At 57.9% G+C, this 18,475-nt stretch overlaps 1 protein-coding gene across 8 annotated transcripts in view; it reads left to right on the top strand.

The window, feature by feature from the left end:
- The first annotated feature begins 5,005 nt into the window (after window positions 1-5,005).
- GRM4 (glutamate metabotropic receptor 4) overlaps window positions 5,006-18,475 on the top strand; it is a 150,118-nt gene continuing 136,648 nt past the window's right edge. For 5 of the 8 annotated variants that reach the window (XM_045497941.1, XM_045497942.1, XM_045497940.1 and 2 more), the window contains exons 1-3: window positions 5,609-5,722; window positions 7,088-7,217; window positions 17,117-18,014. In XM_045497941.1, the coding sequence (XP_045353897.1) occupies window positions 17,496-18,014 (519 nt within the window). In that variant the 5' untranslated portion in view covers window positions 5,609-5,722; window positions 7,088-7,217; window positions 17,117-17,495. Of the gene's footprint in view, window positions 5,723-7,087; window positions 7,218-17,116; window positions 18,015-18,475 lie in introns of all 8 variants that reach the window. The other 3 variants (XM_045497938.1, XM_045497939.1, XM_045497945.1) reach the window with 3 other exon arrangements.

Here is an 18,475-nt window from a genome sequence, read left to right as displayed (position 1 = left end):
GCCTTGATCGCCGTGCAGGCTGGAAGAGACAGAGCCTCCCAGCCCAGCCTTTAACCTTCTGTCCCACACCCCCATTTTTGTGGGGTGCTCCTGCAGCATGGGTTAAGGCCTCTCTAGCAAGTTGGTGCTGAACGTCCTCTAAATCCTCACATACCTCATTTGGCTTCTGCCTCCGGTCCTGTGCGCTTGGGCTTAGCAGAGCTGTGTTCCGAATCTGCTCTTTTTTTGCTCTCTGCTCTGTCTAGTCCCCTCTTTCCCTTTCCAGGGGCCGGCGGGAGGGTGTGGGTATGACGGTGCTGTGTAACCTGGAAAGTCCTTGGTCCCAATGGAATGATTCTAGAAGCATAGACCCTTATCAGAGACCCCTGGGGCTAGATCTTTTTGGAGTTTAGAAAGATAATAGGGCGCACACATTACATATTGTACAATCCTCCAGGAGGCCTCGTAGCAGTATCCCCAAAACAAATATGCTGGCTCCTATTCCTGCAGGGAAACAGAGTGTCTCCCACCAAGGGAGCCAGACAGTGGCAATGACTTGCTCTCACATCAGGTTTTGCAGCCAGATGAGTTTGTTGAAAACTTATGGACAAGCTTGTGGTGTTCAGAGCATTCTGGACTTTGGAATTGTGGAAAGGGGACGGCAGCGTCAGCCGGCCCACGACTCCTCAGAAAAATCCCAGAGCTCTTAGGAGGGGTCCTGGAGGTTGGACCCACACTGGCCTAAGGGAAGAGCAGATTCCCCGGGTCCCTCTTCTGCTAACCCTCAGGAGTGTCAGGAGCCTGTCCCAGAGCCCAGGCTGGGGGTATTTCAGAGTGCCCAGGCCCTTGACACTCAGTATCTCCGTGGGGCAAAGGAGAAGGGCTGGTGTGACCATGGGAGGCAGGGTAGGAATGACTGACCCCAGGATTCTTAACCCCAGGTCCCATCCTCTGACCCCAGCTCTCCACAACTCCTCCATGCCTGCAAAGTGACTTATGAGTCTCCAGAGAGCACGGAGCCATTGCCTTCTCTTGCAGTCAGCTTTTCATCCTGGAAATGTCCCGCCATTATTGTTTAAACCAACTCCCCCATCACAGGCATTTCCGTCTAATGGCCTGGTTTAGGGGAAACCCAAATTGAGACCCATCAGACGCTGAGGTTGAGACAGTGGCTGGGTCACCGCAACATGGGGACCCTTTATTAGGTATTCCAAGCCTGCCGGGCTCTCCCTTGGCCCCTGCACCTTCAAGTTCACTTTGATGTATTTCAACAAATTCTAAACTTCAGGATTTTCAAAGGCAGCTGCCCTCTCCTATTAGGATTCTTTGGAAATGGAGACATCCTCGTAGGAGTAGCTCGGAGGGTTTGAGTTGCCAAACGCGGGGGGTGGGGTGGGGGTGGGGTGGGGGGGTGGGAAGGGGCGGGGAAGTTGTTTCCCTTACCAGGGAGATCAGAATAAGAGCTGGAAGGAAGGATCTGCTGCAGCACGAGGGAGGGAGTGAGGTCAGACTTCAGGAAGAACTTCCAGGTCAAAAAGCTATGATGCACAGGGCCTGGGTGGCTCAGTTGGTTAAGCGTCCGACTCCTGGTTTTGGCTCAGGTCATGATCTCATGGCTGGTGGGTCTGAGCCCTGCGTTGGGCTCTGCGCTGACAGCGTGGAGCCTGCTTGGGATTCTGTCTCCTCCTCTGTCTGCCCCTCCCCTGCTCGCTCTCTCTCTTTCAAAATAAATGAATAAACTTAAAAAAAAAAAGTTCTGAAGCACACGTGTATTTTTATTTGCGTTAACATTTGTATTATCATTTTCTCTAGGACTGACCACCTCTTTCCCCTCCCCCAAGCCCCTGTCCCCCCAGTGCTAAAATGGTGTCTCCTCATCTCCGGGTAAGTGTGTGCCCATGGGATTGGTGGGACTGGTGGATTAGAATGACCACCGTGTTTACCCCACGAGTGTCAATCAGGTCATCCTCTTTAAGGGTTCCAGAAAGAGACCCAACCCTGAATCCCGCATCCTTAGAGAAACCTGAGCCCAGTGCCTCTTCTCACTGATGGGGAAACCAATGCTCAGAGAGGCTGGGCCTGACTGCCCCAGGCCACACAGTATGAGCATCAAGGACAAGGACCTAGCCTCTTGCTTCCAGCCCTGCGCCCCCCTTCCCACACCTGGGCGCCTCCCAGTCAGGGTACAGCTTGCTGAACAGGGCATTTGGGAGGTCAGGCCCTTGCACCACCCGGCCTGGGCCAGGGCTCTCGTGACCTGACCCCTCTGCTGATCACTCACCTACAGAGGTGGCTCTGTAGCTCCCTTGTTTCCCCATGATGCCCCCAGCAACCCCGGGGGCAGGGGACACCAACTGAAGTTCCTGGAGGGGCGTGTGTGTATCTGTATGTCCGCGTGTTTGGCTGTGTCTGAGGGTGCCCGTGTGAGTGCGTCTGTATATGTGTGTGTGTGTGTGTGTGTGTGTGTGTGTGTGTGTGTGTATCTGAATGTATCTCTATGTATGTGTCTGTGTTTCTGTGTCAGTCTCCATGACAAGTCAAGTCAGCCAAAGTCAGCAGGACGGAGAAGTCGGCAGGAGAAGCTGGCTCAAGCTAGGGCTCACAGGTGAGCGTGGGCGGCTGACCACTCAGAGGCGGGGAGGCCCGGAGTGGCCCAGGACGGCTGCCCGGAAGAACTAGGCCTTCAGGCTGAGTACCTTCACACTGGACGAGTCCACAAACCCAGCCATCTGCCAGCCAACAGCGTTTCTTTTTTTAACCCCTGAAAAATATAGCCTGCCCAGCCTTCTGCGACACAGCTGGTGGGGGGCGGGGGGGCAGGATAATTATGGCCAGAGTGAAGGCAACACTGAGGGGCAGGGAGTGGGGAGAATGGCTGGGTTGGTTTGGGTTCTCAATAAACCGTGGCCCATTTATTTTCAGTTTAATTAATTAATTGATTAATTAAATAAAAGGATATTGAGGACAATATCCTGTGTTAAAAACTGTAGTGGCTCCCACTTACTGGCATGTAAACACAGGACTGGGTGCTGTGCGTACATTCTTTTATTCCCTTTTGATGACGGCCTGGCCTGTAGCTAACTTTCCATGAGTTAGACAGAGGACCCCCTTTTAGGCAGACATAGCCTCAAGACAGGACGTGTCACTTGTCAAGCCTGAGGGAGGCTGGATTTGAGCCTCCCAGCATTTCCTATTCTTGCACACCAGCCCTGCTCTGAGGTCAGCATCATGGTCCTTGTTCTATGGGTAGGAAGCTGAGGCACCCTGGCCAGGAGGACCCAGGCAGGCTGTTCCCAGGGACGAGGGCTCCCCAGGAGTGACTTGACTGTCCTGCACGCCCAGAGGAACGCACACTCTTGTGGCCTTAGCTTAAGTCTCTGTAAAATGCACCGTGCTGAGGTGTGGGTGGCCACGGGCTGCACTCCTCAAGGGCAGGATGGTGTGCAGTCATTTGTGTATTCCCAGGGCTGGGAATGGAACAGGATCTTGGCCAGTGCTGGTTGTGTTAAAAAAAAAAAAAAAAAAAAAGAAAGAAAGAAAGAAAGAAAGAAAGAAAGAAAGAAAGAAAGAAAGAAAGAAAAGGCATGAATGAATGCATGATCCAGGCCCTTCCATCAGAGGCTTCAGTCTGACTGGGTAAATGAGACATGTATTTGGGGCCATTACATATGTCAGCAAAGGGAGTTCAGGCTTTGCCAACATTTATTCATTCACCAAACATTCACTGAGCTCACAGGCATTGTGCCAGGCACCGGATGAGCCACGGTGAACCAGTTGTGGTTCTGGCCTGGCATGGTCTGGGATACTGGAGGAGGGGGTGCCCGAGTGGGTCTCTGGGAAGGGGCAGGGGTGTTGGATAAGGGGCTTGGAGGGAGAAAGGGCAGACCAGTGGGGGGGGGGTCATTCCTGCTATCCCCAGACATTCCTTTGACCCATAAGGGTGCTGTCTGCAGAAATTAGGGGTGGGGCGGTAAGAGGGGTGGTGGGTCCCCCCTGACCTAGGCACTTTTGAGCACCGGGTGGCACTCTGCAAACCAGCCAGGAGGATTGAGGTACTGATGGGGAGGAAGGCCACCGCGAGCCACTCTCCCCCCAGCTCCCTGACACTGTGCAGCACACCCTCCCCGGGACAAGGACAGTCACACGTCACAGCTCTAATTGAAGCCGCTTCTGCAGTCTGGGACGAGATGCTCTTGTAATCCTAAGAGGGCTGAATGGCTCCCTCCCTCTCTTCTTCCTCAGTCTTCCTCTAAGGCCAGACCTCCCCCAGGAGTTTTTTCACGCCCTCCCCGCCCCCCCCCCCCCCCCCAAGGAGGAGAGCTGGGGCTCCAGCCTCTCCCCCGGGTTAAGGGATTCCCTCCTGGGCTTGTGTTAGCCTGCCCGCCTGGCCACCTGTTACACTTTGCAAACCAGTGCTGGAGAGAGAGGAGCAGGCTGTGGGCCATGGGCTGGGGGTTCCCCTAGCCTGGCGGGGTTCTGGGGCCTGAGCGGAAAGGGGCCTCCCTGACAGGCTGTGAGACTGGGGGCAAGTGCAATTGCCTCACCGAGCCTCAGTTTCCCCCCGCGTGGTATGCTCGAACCAGGAGCGGTGGGGCGTGCAAATGAACATGCCACATGGGGGCACACGCCACGTGCATGCGGATGTGTGAGAAGAGGCCCTGCGGGTGGGGGTTCTAGTGACGCACGGGGGTGGGGAGGAGCGCAACCCCTTCGCATCGCAGTGCTTTGCTGTACTTCTCAGGGTGTGTGTCGGAGGCTGTGTTGCCTGCCCCTCGACCTTTGGAGTCAGGAGGGCCCCGCCCGCCACGTCCTGGGGTGGCTGAGCTGACACCCGCAGGGTGGGGGGAGGGGGCAAGGAAGGGGGCTTCCGGGAGAGGGCGCCGGTGGGGCGTGGTGGGAGCGGGGAAAGACAGCGGGGCGGGTGTGGCGGGGTGGAGGGGCGCTTGGAGAGCTCCGGCCTTCCCGCGGCGAAGGTGCGGGGTCGGAGGTGGGCTCCCAGGTGCTCTCTCTTTAAAAGGCCGGCGGAAGCGCCGCGCGCTTGGCCCGCACTTGCAGCGCAAACTTGCCGGGCTGGGCTCGCGCCTTCTCGAGTGCGGCAGCGGCAGTGGGCGCGGGGGCTGAGCGGCTGCGGTCCCCTCGCCCCCTCGTGCTCCCGGGCGCTCCCGCCCCCTCCCGCAGCCTCCCCTCTCAGCGTCTTCCTCGCTCCCCCTGTCTCTCGCTCGCTCTCCAGCGCGCTCTCTCGCTCGCTCTCATTTTTTCCTGCTGCTGCTGCTGCTGCTGCCGCTGCCGCTGCCGCGGCGCCGCCAGGCGCCCGCATCTCGGCCGGCTGCGCTCGCCAGTCGGCTCCCGCTCCACTCCTTTCCCCTCCCGGAGCCCCCGGCTGCACCCCGCTCCCCGGAGCCGCCTCGCCCGCTCCCTTCGGCTCGGACGCCGGGCTCCGCGGAGCCGGAGCAGGGCTGGCCGCCGCTCCCTAGCTCGCTCGCTCGCTCTCGCCGGAGCGGCAGCAGAACGCCGCGCGCTTGGAGGCGGCTCCGGCCGGGCAGCCGCCAGCTCATCCCCGCCGCGTCCGGGACTCCGGGCGGCTCCGCGCCCGGCTCGGTCCGCAGCGTCAGCGCTGTCCGCCGCGGCCCCGGCTCTGGGCAGCGCGAGCAGCAAGCCGCCGCCGCCGCCGCCTCTCTGCGCCCCCGGGGCAGGCGGGAGCGCAACCGACCCCTCGCCGCGGCTCAGACCTCGCCCGCGCGCGGTGAGTTGTGGCCCGCGGGAAACCGGCAGAGGGGACCGTGCCCTCCGGCCTCTGGGGCGCGGGCTGCGGCGGGGACATCGGGGCTCGGGGAGGTGGCCTCTGACGAGCTCCCGCGCTCAGGGCTGCCCGGAGGAGGGCCGGGGGATCTGAGCCCTCAGGGCTAGAGGGCGCGGGACCGAGGCTGGAGGGTCTCCCCGAAGGCCCCCGAGGGAGGGAATGGGGCAGCGGCTTTTTTGCGGGCCTGGGGGAAAGTGTCTCCGTGTAGGGGTGTTCTGTCAGGTTCTACCGGATGGGGGGGGGGGGTCGTGCCAGCTCTCAGGTGGGGGCGGCGGCATTAGCGCGCCCCCTCTGCGGAGGGGCAGGGCAGGCGGGGGCGCGGGGCGTTATTTGCACCTCTTCCCCGCCGTCTCCCGGCGGGAGGGCAGCGCCAGCCTCGCGCGCCTCGGCTCCTTTCCCGTGCACCGCGTCCCGCTCCCCTGGCCGCCCCGGCGCCACCTTCGCCACCGGCCGAGTCCCCGCTTGCTCGCGGCCGTGGCGGGTTGGGACGGCGCTCCAGGGTCTGGGGTCTCCCCGCGGCCCCGGGACCTCAGGGTCAGGTTCCCCTCGGATACTCCCCACCGACCCTCTCCGAGACCCCGGTGAACCCCCGGCGGGGGCGGGTGGCCAGGCCCCGTGTGTGTGTGTGTGTGTGTGTGTGTGTGTGTGTGTTGGGGGGGGGGTCCACTCCCGGTTCGGGCTTCCCCGGCGCCCAGGAACTGGAAGTGCCCCCTCCCCGCGCGGGGGCGGGGCTGGGAGGTGGAGGCCCGGACTGAGAGTGGCGCCCCCGCACAGGGGCGGTCTGAGGCTGTTTGTGCTGAAATGGGGCGGCGGTAGCGGCGGCAGGGAGTCCTGAGGCCCGAACGTACGAGCGCCCCCTGCCCCCAGGCCACGAGTGACACCCCTGCCTTCAGACTTAAGGTCCTTTTTAGAGGAGGCTCCTTGCCTCTTTACCCCCTCTCAGCGCCATCCCTGCCCATGGGTGCGGGTAAAGCTGCTTTGCGGGACTGGGCTGGGCTTGCCTAGTGGGGGGTCCGAATCCACGTGTCTGTTAGAGCGGTGGTTAGTCTTTCTGACCCTTTGTCATCTGTCAGAAAGCTCTCCGTGATGGCGGGGTGGGGGGTGGGAGTACTGTGTGTGTGTGTGTTCCCATCGTAGTCCCCTATTCTGGGGTGACAGTGGGGGCTCAGGGCAGGCAGGGCGGCCAGTGTTCTAAGTCTCCATACTGGACACCCCCTTTCCACAGCCTGGTCCTCAGCCTCACATCCCTGGGGCCAGCTCATGGTGGAAATGAAGGATGTTCTAATTCCCATCTCCCCACTCCCCCAGGACGTGTGGTGGGTCTGCCCCACTGTCCCCCCTGAGATCCACGTGGAAAGCTGGGCCACAGGCTCTGGGTCTGCGTCCTGAGCGCCCCAGAGGCCTCAGGGCCTGGGTGGGAGAGAACTTCAACGAAGAGGTGAGGATCCCTGGGAGGTCTTTCCTGGTGACCTTTCCTGAGGTAGCAGAGAGAATTCCTACAGAAGCTCCTGGGTGTGGTCACCTTTCCTGGGCAGGCTCTGGGGGCCAGTGGTGAGGGCCCCTGAAGAGGGCCTGTCTGCAGGGGAGAGTGGGGGTCAGAGCCCTGGTCTCCCTCCCTGGTGCCCCCAGAGGACCACTTCTGGGAGGGCCTCTCTAGCCTTGAGTCAGAGTCCTGTCCTTGGCATGGGTGGGGGGCTCTTGGTCTGGGTTGGTGCCCCCAAGCCTCTGCTTAGCCTTGGATGGGCATGCCTGCCCACAAATGAATTAAGTGACCACTGTTTTCACCTTCCTCCAACTTTTTGTCTTTTAGCCATAAACTTTCCCCCACCTGTCAACACCTTCAACCTCTCAGAGACAAAAGGACCAGAAAGTTATAACCCTCTGAGATGTAGTCACCGCCAAGGGCTACCCCTCCCTGAGACATTTGCATTTAAGAGAGGCCCAGAGAGGGAGTTGGCGGTGCTTCTTCCCAAAGAATGCTCTACTGGTAGTGATTCTCTGGAGAGAGACGTCTGGGATGGCAGGGGGGGTGGGTGGGGCACGCAGCGTGGCATCGGAGAACAGGTCCCGAGCAGGCTGAGGGGGAGGAGGGGAGGCGGGAGCACGTCAGGAGTCGAGCTGCTTTCTCGGCCTCAGTGGCCTAGCGTAGGCCGCTCCTGTCTTCCTCCCTTATCCCTCCTCCCCCACCCTGCGTCTGGGCGGCTTCATTCTGTTGGAGGCGTGACGTCCCCAGGAGGAGCGCCTCGCACAGCGGCAGGCAGGCATCCTGAGGTAGGTGAGAGCACAGGGAGCCAGCGAGCGAGCGAGCGAGCGAGCGAGCGTGCTGGCGGGCAGGGTTGGGGATGCCAGGGCCCAGGCCAGAAAATCTCTGAAGGGTCCCCAGCCCAGCTTCCAGGATGCTTGGCCACACCCGAACCCACCGTGCTGCAGGGGGACAGCTGGCAGGAAAGGATGGGACCAGGACCCACGGGTTTCTGAGCTTTATAATTACAGCCGTTAGACGCATCCTCTCCCCTAGACGAGTGTAGAGCCGGCAGCCCCTAATTACCACCCACCCCACGACATCTGCCCACCCTGCTGTCCTCCCCTGCTCGGCCGAGAACCTAACTTTGCGGTGGGCAGGCCCCGCTGGCAGCCTGGGCAGATGGGCCCGCTGGCTGCTGGCTGGAAGGTTATCTCACTTCTGCAGAGTGGAAGCTGCCTTTGCTGCCCGGGGAAGGTGTGTGTGTGGGGGGGGGGGGGGGAGCTGGCATCTGGACTCTGGCTCTGCTCACTGGGGCTGGCATAAGAGCTGCTGGCTGTCCAGGCCCACCTGAGGGAGGAGGAGGCCGAGGGGCTTCCTTTGGTGGGCAGCCGGCCTGGAGCCAAGGACGCCAGTTTTCTGTTGCTCCCACCCAGCCTGGTGCCGGCTCCTGGGGAGAGCAAGAAGGGCTTGTTTTCGTGTCAACTCTGCCCTAGTTAGCAGGGGACTATCAAAAATTAATTTAGAGATTTCACTGCCTTTGGCCCTTGCAGAGTGCAGGCTGCCTTTTCCCTGGCTCTTGGGAACTCTGTTTCTTTCTTGGCTGTGCACTGTCTCCGGCCTCCGTCCGTCCTCTCTGCCCTGCCTCTCTCCCAGTGTCCCCCCCTGCTGCCTCTGGGCCCAACCGGAGGCTTGTAACTCTGCATTCTAGACAAGCTTCCTTCCTTCTCCCCCCCCCCCCATCCCCCCTCCCCCGCCAGTCCTGAGTCAAGCTCCTGGACTTCTGACTTCTGCCTCAGGTCCTCCCTGCTCCCCCGCCCCCGCCCCAGCCTGCTTCTGAGAGGGAGGGGTATCAGCAGAACTGGCTCAGAAAAGACGGAAAAGACACGGGCCTACCCCCACAGCCCTGCCCACCCCGCCTCCTAGCCTGGAGGCCTGAGAGCCTGAGAGCCTCTACCGTCCTGTCCGTGTTTCTCTTGGCTCCTTGGAAAAACGAGCATCACAAGGATAGTAAAAATCACCCCCTAAATTAAAGCTGATGACTCCCGTCGAAATGTTTTATTATTAACCTCACCGTTTAGCAATCTCGTGGCAGCAGTGAGGCATAAATATATGTGTACACACGTATATTAAATAAATTGGGGAACGCGGTGCATAATGACATTATCTGGACCCCATTCAATTAAGGTAGATATTATCTGCGGTAATTGGGAAATGCCAGCCCATAATGACAACCCATGCCATTCTGGGCTGAGCCACACTGACGAGCTGGCTGTGGAGTCTAGTTAGGCCTCCCTGTTCTGGAGAAAGCACTGGCTGCCCATTGGCTGTGTTGCTGGGAGTCCTGGGAGAACTCAGGCAGCTGCTGGTCCCAGGCTGGGCCACCCGAATGGGGACCAGGAGGTTGGGTCCTGTGCTGTCCCCTAAGCTTAGCCCTTTCGCCCCTCTGCTTCTTGGGGAGACAGAAACTAACCCCCGGACCTGTTTTCTGGTTGGGGCTGTGACTTCTAGTAAAAACACTGTCATTGCTACAGGGTGAGTTTTAGATTTTGAATATAGAAATAAAGACTGGGGAGTTGACTTGGTTTCTTGTTTCTAGTGAGTGATTACTTCGCGGGTGTCACTGCCCCTTCTCTGTGCCCGGCCTCAGTGTGGCCTAGGGATGGAAGTCTCGCCCACAGCCATGGTTCATGGCTGTGCAAGACGGTAGAGTTTGGGCTTTGACTTGCTAAGCCAATGGGACCCGGCCTTCCAGGGCAGTGCTGGAGTGGGGTGGGGGGGAGCTCTGATTTAAGGAGGGGGGACAGGAAGAAGGAGGAGAGAGGAAGAAACCGCATTAGCCATGAAACCCACAATAGCAACAGCTGCAGACGAAGACACTTGCCCACTTGGATTGTGCCAGAAGCCTGGGGAGGGTGGTGGTAGGTGGGGGTGGGGCAAGTTGGGGCAGGAAGGAGAGGCCTGGGGGGCTGCATGGAAGTGGGATCTGGTGGGTGGAGGAGATTTGGGCTCTGGTTCTGGGAGAGGGGGAAGGTCAGGGTTGGGCATTTCCTGGGCTGAACTGGTGGGACGAAGGTCTGATGAGATAGCCTGGCTTTGCCCTCCAAATGATGTGAGCTGCTGTGGCCTTAGCAGGAGGCTGCCTTTTGAGCCTTAGGTTTCTCTTGTCATGAATCCTTGCCTATCACTGGGCTCACAGCCCTTCAGTGGGCCCCCATTTCTCCATCCCCATGGGTTTTGCTTATATTCAGTGCCCTCTCTGACCTCCTCTCCTACCTCTGCCCCTTCCCATTGCCGTCCAGGTAAGCTGGCTTCCTTGCAGTTCCTTGAACAATGAGTGCTAAACACAGGTTCAGGGCCTTTGCACTCTTTGCCTGGGGCAATTTTCTCCTGGAAATGGCTGACACCTTTACTGTTTTTGAGTTTCTGCTCGTGTGCCACCTTCTCAGAGAAGCCTTCCTTGACTCTCTTTTTCTGAAAAAGCCCCTGGGTCTTAACCTCCCCCTTACCTGTCTTAGTTTTCTTCACAACCCCTTGATTCCCTGAAGTGCCACACATTTTTGTGTAGTACGTGTATCGTCTTTCCTGTGCCACTGCCCCCCACGCCCCGTGGGATGTTGGCTCCCCAGGGCAGGTGCTGGTGTCTGTCACTCCCAGGAGTTTCCCCAGAGCCCAGAGCAGGTGCTCAGCACCTGAGTAGGTGCTCAGCACATATCTGAACGTGATGTTGAGTAACTGAGGGGTCATGGCACAACAGATTGTATTCTATGCCTGACCACACAAGGGGGTTGTAAGAATTCAGTGCAAGGTCTGAGTCCTACTCTGCGTCCACTGCAGCCCCTCTACCCTGGGCTGCCTGCTGGCTCTGGGCAGGGACCCGGCTGTGTCTTGTTGTTTATTGAGAATTTCCTGTGTTCTGAGCCTTGGGCTAGGCACAGGGGATACAGAGATGAGAGTGGTCGTCCATGCAGGCCCTTAAAATCTTCCAGGCTCATCATTGCCAAATAGCAACAGAGAGAGAGAGGTGTTAATGTGGAAGAAGGAAGAAACAGGAACTTGGCTAATCAGGGCAGGCTTCCTGGAGGAGGAAGGGTCTCAGTGGATACCTGAAGGGTGAGAGTCACAGGGAGGGAATCATAGAGTGGGGGAAGCACGGGCAATGGATTTGAAGTTTTCTCCTCCTTAGTTTCTGTCGGCGTTAAGCTAAGGAAATGCTTCCTCTTCCGTCCTGTCTTCCTTCCTTTTCTTCTTACCTTCCACATATATTTCTCCACTGTCTCCAGTCACTTCTGAATCTGGCCCTTGCTGTTTTGCTGGAACAGGGAAGGGATGGCCTGTGGAGTGAGATCTGGGGTTTCTGTACTTGGGAGGGTTCCTGATGCAGGCTGGTGGGCTGGAGCTGCTGGGGGACATGGAAGGAAGGGGGCAGGGGGCCCAGACGCCCACTGTGCCCTCTTCCTTGCTCTTAGAACGCGGCCTGGCTCAGGGAGTATCTAGGAGAAGGGCTGCTGTTTCTATTAATATTGAAATTGATGACCCGGGAGAGGGGGTGGGAAGAGCCCAGAATCATTCACTCCCATCACATCATTCATCCACTTTCACAAACTTCCACTGTGCCAGGCTGGGGTGCAGAGAGGTCAAGACGAGTACAACACGATCCCCTCCAGTTGTGGTCCCTGTGGGGAGAGGGTTGGGCTGCGGGGGTTTGAGGGAGCTCATTGACCATCCACCTTTCCTCATAGACTGGGAGTCACACGGGCGGATATCAAACCACGGGGCCTGTTGCTGGTGCAATTGGGGGGGGGGGAGAAGGGGGGTGCAGCTTCCTATTACCTGCTCCTTGGGTCTAAGCCTTGTCCATATGGGAGGAGACCATCCAGCAAAGCACACCTCTGTGTGGCCAGTGCGGGGTCCCAAGGGGGATAGGAGAGAGGTGGCCGCAGAGGTGGCCTGCCGTCCGGCGTCTCGGGTCCTCATGGGCTCCTGTGGGCACGGGGTGGTACAGGAAGGAGCGGGGAGGCCTCCGGTTCCCCCTCACCTTTTCCGGCTGGGGACCGGAGCTGCCAGACCCTCCTGTGGAAATGTGAGATACTCATCCATTCCCAATGCCCCAGCTTTTCTGAGCACCTGGGCTGGGCTGGGCCCCGCTGAGGCAAAGGTGAATAGAGATGAAAAAACGTGCTGGAGGGACCATGGAAAGGCCGAGGGGAAGGGGCTGCCAGCAGCTCTGGAGGCATGGCTCAAAGGAAGGCAGAGGACAGGGGGCCTGGGTCTCCCGGTTAAGCCTGGAGGGGTGAAGAGCCACAGCTTGAGGGTCCCCTCAAAGGCTGAAAGCAGGAATGGGTCACTCTGGAGGTGTCCTCCCCCCCACCCAAGCAAAGTGCAGGATCAGTCCCTCTGACTCTGCCCTTTACTTTGGTGTTTGGGAGAATTCTATTTCCTTAGTTTTGGGAGAATAAAAAGCAGCTTCTTGAAAAGTAAATCAGAGTAAATCACGGTGCGTTTCTTTGGATCTGGTCATTGTTCCGTGGTTTGTGGTTCTTCCTGGCTCAGGTGCTGGTTGTGGGAGGAAGGATTTAGGTTAGACGTGAGGAAGCATGGGGTCCTGCTTGTTAGGACTTGGAAGGGGTCACTGAGGCAGGTTGGTGGAGTTTCTCCCTGCAGGCCCGCAGATAGCAGAGAGGCCCTCAGATGGTGGGGTGGCTGGGTTGGGGGGGGGAGGGTCCATTGCAGCCACTCCCCGGCTCTCTTCACATCCCCTTTCCCTGAAGAGAATGTTCCGAAAAATGCGGTTGGCCAGTGAACTGTTGTGTGCGGAAATGACCGCGTGTTCTTCCCTCCACTCCTCATCCCTCCCTGCCTGCCTGGGGCCAGAGATCTGGCAGGGGGCAGAGGGGAAGGGAATACAGGGGTTGGCAGAGAGAGGTGGGGAAGGATAGAATAAGAAGCCCCACTGGGAGTGGGTGGGCACACTGGCATAGACCTGCCGCCTTCTTGGTGACTTCATTTGGGGAGTGATAGATCCCCTCCCCCCAGAATGTCCGAGGTGTGAGCTTTCCTGGCTCTTTTAGAATTCGGGGTGTGGTCTGAGGACTCCAAGCCTCCCCTGATGTGGCCCCCCTTCCCCAAGATGGAGCCGCCCTGTGGGGTATGGAAGGACGCCTCGCTCCCCCTCCTGCCCTACCCCCAGCCTCTGCTCTTGGTGGCTCCTTTCACCCTCAGAGTATTTTTACTTTTCCCTTGTTCCTGTTACAGGATCAAAGGAAGGAGGGGAGGCTAAAAGAGATGGTGGTTTGCCCAGCTCTTTGGAAATGTTCAGAAAAGGCAGACCTGGCAGGGCTGAGGGGTGAAGAGGGGCCCACTAGGCAGGGGCTGGGCCCAGTGCTGGTGGAGGGAAGCCGGAGGGCAGTCTGGCCAGCCTGGGGCAGGGCCTGGGGCCTTGGGGTCTTGATTCTAACCCTGCAAGTATTTGTTTTTCTCCTCGCTGAGGGCTCCTTCCTCCATGCAGCCTCTGCCCTTCCCCATCGTGTATGTGTGTCTGTCTGTGGTTTCCGGTATGTTTGTGTGTGTGTGTGTGTGTGTGTGTGTGTGTGTGTGTGTACATGTGCCTGTGTATGCACATCACTCAGTCTGAAGGGGCTGGGGCTTCAAGGAGAAGCCGGTGTTGAGCCCTCACGAAGAATCTGGAAGCCTGAGCAGGGCCTGACCGTCAGAAGCTGCTGTTCATTGGTTTCCCAGCCTGAATCTGCCCTGCTGCGGCCTCGGCACACAGCCTGTCACGATGCCAAAAATCCTTCCACTTTGAATTCAGGCAAACCCAGCCTGAACTTGTAGGCTGTGGGACTGGGCAGGGCCCAAGAGCCCCTCTGGGCTGGCGTGGTGGGGGGTTGGGGGCAGGGGCCCGGGTGGCGCTGTGTGCCTGGGCCATGGGCCACTGTCTGAGGTTCAGAGCCTCGGCTTCCTCGTCTGTGTGGTGGGGATAGGAATACCGCCCAGCTCCCGGAGGCGTGAGCGTCACCTGGGAAAACGTAAGTGAGGCCCTTAGTGTAGCGCCTGGCACTTGGCAGTATGATGTCATTTGAAGTTATCTCTCCGTGGGCATCAGAGCACTTGGACAGGACAGTGTTTCATTGTGTGGGTTGTCCCACCCAGGGGATGGATGCAGGCCCGGAGGTGACTCCTTCCCATAATTGTCACAACTGAGAATGGCCTGCAGGGGCAGTATGGCCACTAGACTGCATCCTACTCCAAGCCTTCCATTTTATTTTATTTTATTAAAAAAAAATTTTTTTTTTTACACTTATTTATTTTTTTATTTTTTTAAAAAAAAATTTTTTTTTCTCAACGTTTTTATTTATTTTTGGGACAGAGAGAGACAGAGCATGAACGGGGGAGGGGCAGAGAGAGAGGGAGACACAGAATCGGAAACAGGCTCCAGGCTCTGAGCCATCAGCCCAGAGCCCGATGCGGGGCTCGAACCCACAGACCGCGAGATCGTGACCTGGCTGAAGTCGGACGCTTAACCGACTGCGCCACCCAGGCGCCCCTACACTTATTTATTTTTTGAGAGACATAGAGAGACAGAGCACAAGTTGGGGAGGGGCAGAGAGAGAAGGAGCCACAGAATCCGAAGCAGGCTCCAGGCTCCAGGCTGTCAGCACAGAGCCTGACGTGGGGCTCGAGCTCACAAACCGTGAGATCATGACCTGGGCCAAAGTCGGACGCTTAATGACTGAGCCACCCAGGCCCCCCAAGCCTTCCATTTTAGAGATTTTGAAATTGAGAACCTCTAGGGGATGGCAGGACTGTGGGCGCTCTTGAAGCCTTCTCCAGTTTCTCTTTTCTGAATTGCCCAGTCCTGGCATCAGCAGCTAGTACCCACATGGCCCTCCAGGAAAGCGAGCTGTTAAACTCACCCACATGAAGGTGTAGGTGAGGATGACAGGTCCGTACAGGTGTAGCCGTCCCCTCCCCGCATTTTAACAGCTTTCACTCTGGGGCGCCCGGGTGGCTCAGTCAGTTAAGCGTCCGACTTCAGCTCAGGTCACGATCTCGCAGTCCGTGAGTTCAAGCCCCGCGTCAGGCTCTGGGCTGACGGCTCAGAACCTGGAGCCTGCTTCTGATTCTGTGTCTCCCTCTCTCTCTGCCCCTTCCCCGTTCATGCTCTGTCTCTCTCGGTCTCATAAATAAAACGTTAACAGCTTTCACTCTTAAGCCTTCCTCCGAGCACTGACCCCCAGTGTTCAGTCACTGGATCCTAGCTTCATGGGTGAGGGTGGTTATTAGGAAGATTTCTTGCAGGCTTCCCCAGGTCTCCCAGTATGACTGGTGCTGGCTTTGAGTCCTGACCCATCTTGCTGTGTGACTTTGGGAGAGTTATGCGATGCCTCCGGGCTATCGGTTCACCTGCAGAGTGAGAATATAATAGTTGTGTTCTTGGCCTCTGAGGAGCTAGTGGGTGAGGGAGCATTTTGATGAGGGGTCAGGTGTGAGGTGAGGATCCAGAGGGCGCTTGCCAGAGAAGCCCAGGAATTGAGGCTAGACCCTTGGGTGCTGTACCCTCTTCGCTCCTCTCCTTTCCCCAGAACCGGAACAGTCAGTAATTCCTGTGTGGGGGGATCTACAAGTGGGGGACGGGTGGCTCCGAGACCCCGCCTGGCCTTGATGCAGGGACCACATCGCTAGGAAAACCTGATCCAAACACAAGCCCTTCTTCCAAATGGCTAGGGAAACTGAGGCGTAGAAGCGGCTTGCTAGTCTTCATCTGACAAACCCCTTGGGGCCGGGGGGCCTTAGAGTGAGGCCCCCGGCCAATCCCTGACTCAGCTTCTAGCTCTTCTCTCTGTGGCCTTCTCAGTTGAGGGGAGGGAGGTTGCTGGCTTTGAGAGGGAGGCTGGGGCCAAGGAAGGAACCCCAGGGGAAATTAGCCCAAATTAGCAGTGAGAATGAGGAAGAGCTGGTGTTGTCTCTTCTACCCTTGCAGATAAATATTTAATCACAACAACAATAATAATGACAATGATCATGATAATGTGCAGTAGCTCGGGCCGTAACCTGAGCCCCACTCTCAGAGGGAGGAAGTGGGGGAGAGAGAAGGAGCAGCAGAGAAATGGGAGAGATAAAGACCAACAGAAAGAGGGTGGGGGAGGGAGGCCAAGCACATGACAAGGAGGCTTGCTTCTTGAACTGGGAGCCCCTGGGGTTGCCCTCAGCCTGGGGTGGCAATGTGAAATTGGCATTGTTCGAGGAGGAGAATCCGGGAACCAACAGCCCCGCCTTCTCCCTGGCCTTCAGAGTTAGCAGCTCTCAGCCTAATTTCTTCTGCAGGGGGCCTTACTGGCTTTCCTGGTCTCTCTCCGAGTCCCCAAGGAGCCTGAGTGTCTCTGGTTCCAGAGCTGGCAGCTGGGAAGCTGGGCTCTACACAGTGTTTCACTTCTCACTACCTGTGTGACTTGGGCAAAATGCTCTCTTGCTCTGGGCCTCAGTTTCCTCATCTCTAAAATGGGGTTGGGCCCTGCAAAACTGGTTTCTTGCTACTCCTTCATGTGGGTGAGCAAGACCTCTCTTCCGCCCAAGCCAGTTCCAGGCTGTTCCTGGGAATTGTGCTCTCTGATGCCTAGGTTTCTGATGGCAGTGGGTACAGGCCTTAAGAAGTCTTCAAACATGACCTAATTTCTGCCTCGGGCTCTCCCACTTGAACCAAAGTTGAGCAGCAGCTCCAAGAGCCAAGTTCAGAGTTGGAGCCTGTGGTGATAACCTCCAGTGTCTCCTTCTCTCAAGCTCCTGATGAGCGATCAGAATAGCTAATGTCTTCTTTGGGCTTCTGTTTGATTGTCTCTCTCTCTCTCTCTCTCTCTTTCTCTCTCCCTTCTAAGGTTGATAGGAGGAGAGCATTGGAGCTGTTTTTTCCTTGATGCCAAGATACATCAAGCTAGGAGCACTCTCCTGTTTTCACATTCATCCATCAAGAACAGGCCTGCAGGACGTGGGGACCAAGACTGGAGCTCTGCTGCTCCCTGGCTACTCCCTGTTGCCCATGGGCATGGCCTGTGTTGGCAACTGAGCACTGCCTGAGTGGCGAGGAGCACCAGCATGGGTTACCCTGTTGGCCGTCCTTGGCCACCCTGCTGCTGAAGCTGCCCCAGAGAGACTTGTGGGGGCTGCCCTGCCCATGCTCACCCAGGCTGCGGGGCTAGGGGCCTGCCAAGGCTAGGAGTGGGGCCCACCATTCATGGGTCTCTAGGGATTTCCGAGATGCCTGGGAAGACAGGCTGGGGCTGGTGGTGGGCCCGGCTGCCTCTTTGCCTGCTCCTTAGCCTTTATGGCCCCTGGATGCCTTCCTCCCTGGGGAAGCCGAAGGGCCACCCCCACATGAATTCCATCCGCATAGATGGGGACATCACACTGGGAGGCCTGTTCCCTGTGCACGGCCGGGGCTCAGAGGGCAAGGCTTGTGGAGAACTTAAGAAGGAAAAGGGCATCCACCGACTGGAGGCCATGCTCTTTGCCCTGGATCGCATCAACAATGACCCGGACCTGCTGCCCAACATCACGCTGGGCGCCCGCATTCTGGACACCTGCTCGAGGGACACCCATGCCCTCGAGCAGTCGCTGACCTTTGTGCAGGCGCTCATCGAGAAGGATGGCACGGAGGTCCGCTGTGGCAGTGGCGGCCCACCCATCATCACCAAACCTGAACGTGTGGTGGGTGTCATCGGTGCTTCAGGGAGCTCGGTCTCCATCATGGTGGCCAACATCCTCCGTCTCTTCAAGGTTAGTGCCTGGCTGGTTGGCCCCAGATGTGTGTTTGTACCAACAGCCCCAGCCCTCCACACCCAGGGTGCCCGGCCTGGCCAGCTTCTTTCTCCTGTTCCTTCCTGGACTCTGGGGAAGAGAGTATGTTTCCCAGGGAGCAATATATGAGAATTTGGGGGCAGTCCTATGGTTAAAGCCTAGGCTCAGCAGAGTGGAGGTGTCAGGGAGGGACCCAGTGCTGTGGTGCTGACCATGGTGCTGAAACAGCACACGCGGCCTGATCAACTGCACTCCTCAGTGGGGAATGCTGAACCAAGAGGGGAAAAGGAAGTGCTGAACAACAGAAGGGAGGAGGAGCTAGGAGGACAGATATATGTATATATAAAGACAGACAGATGGATACATGGAAATATAGGTAGATAGAAAGGTAAAGAGAGTAAAAGATAGATAGATAGATAGAATCGAAACACAAATGTTGG

The sequence above is a fragment of the Leopardus geoffroyi genome, chromosome B2 (assembly GCF_018350155.1).
Source record: "Leopardus geoffroyi isolate Oge1 chromosome B2, O.geoffroyi_Oge1_pat1.0, whole genome shotgun sequence".
Taxonomy (NCBI): Eukaryota; Metazoa; Chordata; class Mammalia; order Carnivora; family Felidae; genus Leopardus; species Leopardus geoffroyi.
This window is presented reverse-complemented; position numbering and strand designations above follow the sequence as displayed.